General features: G+C 38.5%; 1 protein-coding gene across 1 annotated transcript; it reads left to right on the plus strand.

The window, feature by feature from the left end:
• Positions 1-4,207: 4,207 nt before the first annotated feature.
• On the plus strand, positions 4,208-5,152 carry Or52k1 (olfactory receptor family 52 subfamily K member 1). Its single transcript, NM_001001001.1, is given in 1 exon segment — positions 4,208-5,152. A coding segment is annotated over 1 exon segment (945 nt).

The following is a 9,052-nucleotide window of genomic DNA, read 5'->3' on the forward strand; positions in this document are numbered from 1 at the left end:
CTAGGATATGTCACTGTATTATGTAAGTTTGGGTTCTGTCACATCCTGTCTCCTATTGTTGCCTTCCCTGCTCTCACCAGCCTGCTCCTCCCTGTTACCAAGCTGCTGCATTAGCCAACAGAAGAGAATGAGGTCTGAATGAGAAAGGTTACAGGGACTACTAAGAAACACATTTCTTTGGGGTTCTGTTACATCCTTGAAGGGCTTCAGGTAAGTAAGTACTTTCCTGCCATTGAGTTGTAATCTTTTGAATCCATGACCTAGGAGATACATTCTGAGTCCAGGTGAGCACTTTGGCGTATAGTAGATAAAACACTGACTTTGGAGTACCAAGATCTGGATTTTATTTGAAGACTTATTCCATTCACTGTTCTATTCTAATTCTGACATTCTGGATAAAGCAGGTTTTAGATGAGCCTCCAAAGAAATAACGCACATGGATCATTGGACAATCTGTGCTTGGAAGATGAAGTTAGGTGTTTGTCTTTGTATAAGGATGGGTGGTAGGTCACCACATAGACAGAAATGTGCCCCTTTCTTTGTCCTCTCCTGCCTTCTCTTTTAGTTTCTGCCTTCTATCATTTGTGTTCTAAGGACTGAGTCATCGAAGCCATCAAGCTTGGTGGCAAGTACATTGATTCATCTTCTGACTCGTCTCACAAGCCCTCACATTTCTCTTTTTATTTTTTGTCTTTATTTTTGAATATATGAAAAGCCAATGGCTTTATTGATGCAGTACATTACAATGAATTTAAGAGTGAACACAGAGAATTCACTTTCTTTGAAAAGGCAGGATAACTGTACAAACTCTCAGATTTTTCTACTTTAAAATTCAAGCTCTTTTACCATGGCCCTGTGACCTGCACCTGACCAAACAATTTCACCCCATTTTAGGCAGGAGGTGCCCACAGGTACACGATGAAATCTGGAAAGTCAGTTATTAGTCAAGCGTCATTTCTGTGTTACTTTGCGGGCAAAGGCAAATCAGATCCCACTGAGAATTTAGGAAATCGATAAGACAAAATTTGCCTCCACCCTGAACTCTCTTTAGAAACAAGCAAACACAAACCCTTCTTGACCTTACTTCTCACTGAATCTGATGTCCACCCACTGTTGTCTTCTACAGAAAAATTGCTTACATGAGGAAGACCTTTGTTAGACGTCAAATTCTCCTTTTCTCAAGCTCATTTAAAACAGACTCTACATGGTACTATTCTGTCAATATTGCTTTATTCATTCATTCAGTTTCCTGAATCTCTAAGTATAAGAGCAATGTAGTTTTCAAATGATTTGCTTTGCTGATAATGTTACTACATAGTGATAATTCTTCTTTATTAATATACAGTGTTGACTCGCCTGTCAAAGCAACACAGATTCCAATTACTTTCCATCTTAATAGTTACCCACCCGGTCTCTTTTTGGACCTAAATCTCAGTTCTAAACCTTGGGATTTGTACCAGAGTTTTTCTTATGCCTGTGGATACTCAGTATATGTTTGGTATGGACTACTCTCATGTCTTCAGATACTATCTGTTTCCCAATGACACTAAGTTTCTATCAATAACCAAAGTGTCCCCTTCAAGTTCAAGACACGTACTCAAACTAATCACATGTTTCCTTAGACTTCTGATGAGACATTTCAAACACATCATGCTTAAAGTCGAAATTTTCATCTACTCCTCCAAAACTTCCTTATTTCAATATATTGTAGCCCCTCCTTTCTGATTGCTTATGCCAAACTTCAATTTCTGACAAAGCCTATATTTAATCTGCTGAAAACACACCCTACCACTTTGAGAATGAGTCCCAAATCCAATTACAATAACTCATGACCATCTTGATTCTGAGCCAAACTCTTCCTTTCTTTGGACTGCTGAAGTAGCTTTAGTAAGTGTCTCCAATGTTTTTGCCTCTAAATGTTTGTGCTGTTTTCTTTTTTAAAGATTTGTTTTATGTATTAGTACACTGTCACTGCCCTCAGACACACCAGAAGAGGGCAGCAGATCCCATTACAGATGGTTGTGAGCCGCCATGTGTTTGCTGGGAATTGAACTCAGGACCTCTGGAAGAGCAGTCAGTGCTCTTAACCACTGAGCCATCTCTCCAGCCCCTGTGCTTTTGATTTTTAAACAAAATTAACCATGTCATAGATAGCAGAGAAAACTTTTAAGAATTTTTAGGAATTCAAATATGTCTTTTTTTCCCCTGTTAAGCCAAAGTCTGAGAAAAATGAGTTTTTTCCCCTCAAAGTTCTACAAAGCCCATTTTCAATCTACCCAGCCAATATTTGAACATTGGTCATATATATGTCTTATGATATTTCCTTTGGCTAGTTTTTTAGATATTCTTCTATCAAGAATAATTCTATCCATCCTGTATCTCTCATGCCTGTCTCATACCCTGTCACTTTATATTTTCTGTTTTAGCCATTGCATTGGAAACTAAATCAAAAAGTCACAGCTTTACTCAGCTGTGTTTTGTCCTGGAAAAGTGTTCAGCAATTCCAGTGTTTTGTGAGCCTAGAAGACAAAGGAAATCAACACTCTTCAGATAAATCCCTGGCTGTGTGTTAGGGGAAGTGAGTGGAAGCCAATGAATGTGGTAGGAAAATACACAAAAACCAAAAGAAACTTAGAAGGGGCAATGCTGCAGAATGTTTCTAAAAGTGACAGTCCCTCTTTAATGTCTACAGAGAGCAATCCTGAGGTTCCTTGTATGTAGCTCTTCACTAGTAGATGATACAGCTGTGTCAAGATTCTCCAGCACAGAGATGCATCTTTGAATTCCTTTCTGTCATTGAAATCTTTCATTTCAGTCTTGCTCATTGGTTAATACAAACTGCCTGCATGGAATATTATGGTCTGTCTTTAAGGAAACCCGACGACTGTATTTTCTTATCTATGATTCATTGCTCACAATCATTTTCCAATGGAACCTACTATGGCTTCTTCATTTAAAATCGCTGTGTCTAGAATGGATATAGCTCAGAAGGAGAGTAGTTGTCTCATATGTTCAAGGTCCTGGGTTAATTCTCTTAGAACATTTGTTTCTTTTCTTCATATGTTTTAAGATTCTATATGTTCTTATTTGTTTGTTTGTTTGTTTAGCTTGAGAGAGAATGTGTGACAATATAAACTAAGTTGACTTTGAACCTACGTTTCTCCTACCTCACCTTCCAGAGTACTGAAATTACCATTAAAGCCACCATGCCTGGCTTTTAAAAAGTAAAATTGCACACTATGATTGTGTTAGTGACTATGTTTTTATTATTTTAAAGCCTTTTAAATTTTTTTATTAAAGAAACAAGTTTACTTTAGTCACAGATTTTTTTCCTTAATCCATGAAGGGAGAACACATATCAGTCAATTTATGTATATGGTTGCTGACTTATGTGAATATGAAGTTGTATGAAATCGAGGCTTGAAACACGAAGAAATTTAATTCATTGAAGGAGGATAGAAACCATGTACTGAAATAAGACAGAGAGATGAGAAACAGTAACAGGGCAGGGCCCAACAGAGAGTGAATTTTCATGGTCAGTTCAGATAAATGTTGCCAATAGCTAGAGAGGAATGAAGCAGATCGGGGGCTAATGGCACATCATGGAAGTCATCAAAAAAGAAATATATCTAATAAAAAATTTTAAAAACAGTTGAAGAAGGAAAAGTATACATTGTTCTTGTAGTGGACTAAGTCTCAGCACCCATACCAGGCTGCTCACAATCTTCTGCAACTCCATATCCATAGGATCTGATGCCCTCTTCTGGACTTTTTGGGCACCTGCACTCATGTATACATAGCCATAGACATATATGCATACGTATGATTAAAAACACAAAATAAATCTTAAGAAAGAAGTAAACTAATTTTAACATATTTTATTTCCCTACCCAAAGGTATTCCTTTTATCAAGAACACAGCAAACACATCTTGCCATTGCTTTATGAAGGTTGCCATGTGATGTCAGTTATATGGATATTTAATATTCTCTTATTCAGAGTCAAAATTCCTTGAGGCATGAATCATGAATTGAATTCCTATATGTCCATGAGAGCTATCAACTTATTTTGTTTAAGGTGTAACAGTGGGAATGGGACCTAAGCCACCCAGCTGGGATAGCAGAATTCTAGTATCATGAATTTCATAGGAAATACACACCGAAGGGGAAAGGCCATTTGAAAACCAACAAGGAGAATTTCCAGAAGTCATGTCAGCCATCAATGTTACCGAAACCCATCCAATGGCCTTTTTGTTGGTAGGAATACCTGGTTTGGAACACCTGCATATCTGGATCTCCATTCCTTTCTGCTTTGCCTATATCTTGGCTCTGTTGGGCAACTGCACCCTTCTCTTCATTATCCAGGCAGACTCAGCCCTTCATGAGCCTATGTACCTCTTTCTGGCTATGTTGGCAACCATAGATCTGGTCCTTTCTTCTACAACACTGCCCAAAATGCTTGCTATTTTTTGGCTCAGAAACCAAGAGATCAGTTTCCATGCCTGCCTTATCCAGATGTTCTTTCTCCATTCTTTCTCCATCATGGAGTCAGCAGTGCTGTTGGCCATGGCCTTTGACCGTTATGTTGCCATCTGCAAACCCCTGCACTACACCACGATCCTGACCAAGCCCCTCATCATCAAGATTGGCCTGGCTGCTGTGACACGGGCTGTGACATTAATGACTCCACTCCCCTTTCTGCTCAGACGTTTCCACTATTGTCGCGGTGTGATGATTGCCCACTGCTACTGTGAACACATGGCTGTGGTGAGGCTGGCATGTGGGGACACACGCTTCAACAACATCTATGGCATCGCTGTGGCCATGTTTATTGTGGTGCTGGACCTGCTCTTTGTTATCCTGTCTTATATCTTCATCCTACGTGCTGTTCTCCAGCTTGCCTCCCAGGAGGCTCGCTACAAGGCCTTTGGGACATGTGTGTCTCATATAGGTGCCATTCTGTCCACCTACACACCTGTAGTCATCTCCTCAGTCATGCATCGTGTGGCTCTCCAAGCTGCTCCCCATGTCCACATACTCCTTGCAATTTTCTATCTTCTTTTCCCACCTATGATTAATCCTATCATCTATGGTGTCAAGACAAGGCAGATTCGTGATCATGTGCTCAGTCTGTTCCGTAGAAAGGATGTGTAGATGGTTAGATCTTTTTCTACCCATCAGCCCAGTACTGAGTAGATGGCATGTTGGATAGAGAGGGAAACCTTTAGGATAACTGCACAATCTCAGTTGGCAATTCATCACTTGAGAACTCCTTGGCACCCAGTTATTCACTGATCTGTACCATAAGTCAGATTAGATAAGGTCTGTACCTCTAGCAGGGACCAGAGAAACCCATTTTCAAAGGGGAATGGCACAATGGAAAGACAATGAAACCTTATAGTAAATACTGTTATTCACAGGAAAGATGGTAGGCATACTAGATAAGACCGGTTCATACAAGTGAGATTTTGCTGATTATTTCATCCATAGTATGAATGAGTGTTGGAACATGATCCAAGAATGAAGACAGGTGGGGAGACTTCTGAGTGAGAAAACTCCAAGAAAACAGGACAAGAGTCTTGTGACCTCAGTCTTCAAAAACCACAGATTGGCTTGGATTATGCTTTTGTGCCCCTCCCAGCTGTAGCAGATCTTCGTATTCTTTTGCTTATCTGGAAGAACTGAAGCCAACTGTAGCTTTGACAAATTGAGATTATTTAATGGAATCTGATATTATCTGAATCCAAAGGGAAAATAATTTCCTTAGCATTATAAGGAAGTCTTAATAACCTGAACTATTATCTGCTTAAATTCCTTGATATAACTCTTTGAAAAATAAACATAATAGAATGTTCTGTTTATTAAAATTATCTCTTCTTAATGATTTTATTTTTTTATATTATTTTATTTTGGGGGGCAAGTCTGACCTGGATCTATCTTCCTTCCTTCCTTCCTTCCTTCCTTCCTTCCTTCCTTCCTTCCTTTCTTTCTCTCTCTCTCTCTCTCTCTCTCTCTTTCTTTCTCTCTTTCTTTCTTTCTTTCTTTCTCTCTTCTTATTTTTTTGAGGTAGAGTTTCTCTATATATCCTGGCTGTCTTGGAACTCCCTCTGTAGACCAGGATGACTTGAACTCAGAGCTCCACCCTCACTTGCTTCCTGTGTGTCTGGATGAAAGGCGTGCACTATCATCACCTTCACTGCCTTGCTTGGCCTGGAATTCCTCGTCATGCCAAGTCTTTAGTAGTTTCTTGGCTGTTAGGATTATGGGTATGAACCACCATCAAACTTGTATGTACTTTAGTATCATCTTGACATCTTCAAAAACCGCCAAATTCAGGCTATACTCCCACCAATCAGAGGTGAAACATTATCAATTGTATGTTGTGTAGATTAGAAAAACAGTATGTAGATACATCCTGAACAAAATGTTATACAAAGCGGTATTCAGAAAATTTGATATTTCTAATGTATTTACTAAAATGAAACATTATCAGTTCCATGTTTTAAAGGTTAGAAAATTACTAAGTAGGTACATTTTAAATAAAAATTTACACAAAATTATATCTAAAGAATTTTGGTATGTGTTTAATGTGTTTGCTAAAATGTAGTCTGATGATTATCTTCTTTGCTTGTTAGTATACATTGTATCATTTGGCCATTTCTAAGTCATCAATGTACTGTGGCAGTCCAGGTAAAAGAGATATCAGGACCATGAAGGATTTGTGCTGTTATATTGTTGAGAATTTACTGACAGCTTCTCGGGCTCCTGATGATTCATAAGTAACATACATAAATTATCCAAAGTGTCATTATTACATTTGGTTAATATACATAATTTCCATGTAATTTTCTCATATTTGTGTAATGGTTATAAACCTCCCATCCCCAGTCTTTCCCTAACCATTTTTGTTTTGAAGGAAAAATACAGAGCTTTAGCCACGCTGTGACCCAATGAAAGAGGTTTTTCTGTGAAACCGTGAACTCAAAACTGGAATCTTCATTGTTGACATACTATGTGATTAAATTTAAAAATGGTGTGTGTGTGTGTGTGTGTGTGTGTGTGTGTGTATGTGTGTGTGTGTGCTTGCCTGTATGTGTGGTGCATAATGCAGGTGCCCATGGAGGCCAGAAGAAGGTGATGAACTTCTGATGTTTGTATTGGGAACTAAACTCTGGTTATCTGCAAGAACAACAAGTGTTCTTAAATGCTAAGCTATCTTTCCAGCTCCATGTATACCATTTTTGATATTCCTATTATATAATATATATTTTCATGAGCCTTATAACTTGAATGTATCTTTACTTCAAATTTGACTCATGTCCTAGTTCTTAGATGTGCTCAAGTATGGCAATCTCCATCTGAAATATAATTGAGCAATCAAAGGCCATGGACCAAGGCTACTCTTCTCATTAATACCTACATAATGATTCTCTCTATATAACATTACAAGTCTTTTTACTTTTATTATAAATGTCTATTCTGTCAATTAAGTTAGCCTATTCTAGTCCTTAGCTGAGTGTCAACAATTTTGGGAAGAAGAGCTAAAATGTCACATGACTGATATTATTTCATGACTATAGGATTTAGGGCAAAAGGTAAGAAGACTAGAACTCTGAACAAAGATGATCTTGTTTAAATAAAACACTGACTTTTATACAGGAGTCACTGGACCATAATGTGATGTCCAAGAATTATTTTTTATTTAGAACTAATCTGGAAGCTATTTTTATGAAAGGCTCTTCCCTTTCTTTTTCCTTTCCTTTCCTTTCCTTTCCTTTCCTTTCCTTTCCTTTCCTTTCCTTTCCTTCCCTTCCCTTCCCTTCCCTTCCCTCCCTTCCCCTCCCCTCCTCTCCTCCCCTCATCTCGTCCCCTCATCTCCTCTCCTCTCCTCCCCCCTTCTCCTCTCCTTTTCTTTCCCTTCCCTTCTGTTTTTTACCCCTTATGTTGGTGCTAAACTGAAAGCTCAGACTTATCCTAATGTTAAAGGGGAAGTTATCAATTAGACCAAAGAACAACGATACCGAATTCTTAGCTTTTAAAATCCAAAGTCTTGACCAAGATACACAGAACAGAGTTTTAGAATGATTGGAGGCAGAAAGTAAAGTTTTCTTCATGGCTTCATTAGGTTAACCACCAAGACCTGGTAGTGCCTGGTAGGAGAGATATTTATTGGGACCATGAACCTTTCTGTCAGACTGAACTGCCAAGGGGCACAGGTCTTTGCATTGTTAGCACTTCTTCCCTGGGACTCTGTTATAGACAAAGTGGTTGACTGAGAGAGCAAGAACAATGATGCTGACTAGTTTGCACTGAATCCTGCAGTCAGGACGGAGATGTCAACAGGAGGGTGTACAGTAGGCAGTTTCTGCCAGGTCTTGGACACTATTGTCCTTTATCTCATGGATGAACAATATCAGTCTCCTAGGTCTGGTTCTACAGGTCATAATGTGAAGGAGTGCTGTTCATTAGAGCACAAGGTGGAGCAGGCCAGTGGAGAACCTGGAAGCGGAGTCATCCCTCTTCCATGACTGCCTGATGGTAATTTGTGTAAAAGTCCACTCCATTACCTACTGAAGTTTTAAATTTAACACAAGGAAGAGGCCACTTACAAAATAATCAGGAGAACCTTTGAGGCTTGTAATGTACTGAATTATAAATTAAAATTGTTTAAGAGAATTAAAGTTCCTTAGGTTTGATTGTAAATGACTACTTTCTATAACTTGCTTTCATTATAATTTGACTCTGAACTCCAGAGACCCTGAGGCTATGTTTTTGTACAATCAGGTGTGCATATCTGTTACACAGGAAAATGGTGAGAGAGATTTAGCCTTTTGCCATCACAAGACTAGTTAGGCAAGCATCATCTTAGATGAGAAGACCCAAATAGTCATGAGGTTGTACTGGGAAGCCAAAGGGAACAGAATAAAGCTGGCTTTGTTTATATAACTTTCTGGATAGAAAAAAAAATCAGTACTTTCTATACCTATGAGAGCCTTCATTAAGAAATTCTTTTTTTCATTTAAAAAGTTTGTTTGTTTGTTTATTATTTTTTTT

Source organism: Rattus norvegicus, chromosome 1 (assembly GCF_021556685.1).
Source record: "Rattus norvegicus strain SHRSP/BbbUtx chromosome 1, alternate assembly SHRSP_T2T, whole genome shotgun sequence".
Classification (NCBI taxonomy): Eukaryota; Metazoa; Chordata; class Mammalia; order Rodentia; family Muridae; genus Rattus; species Rattus norvegicus.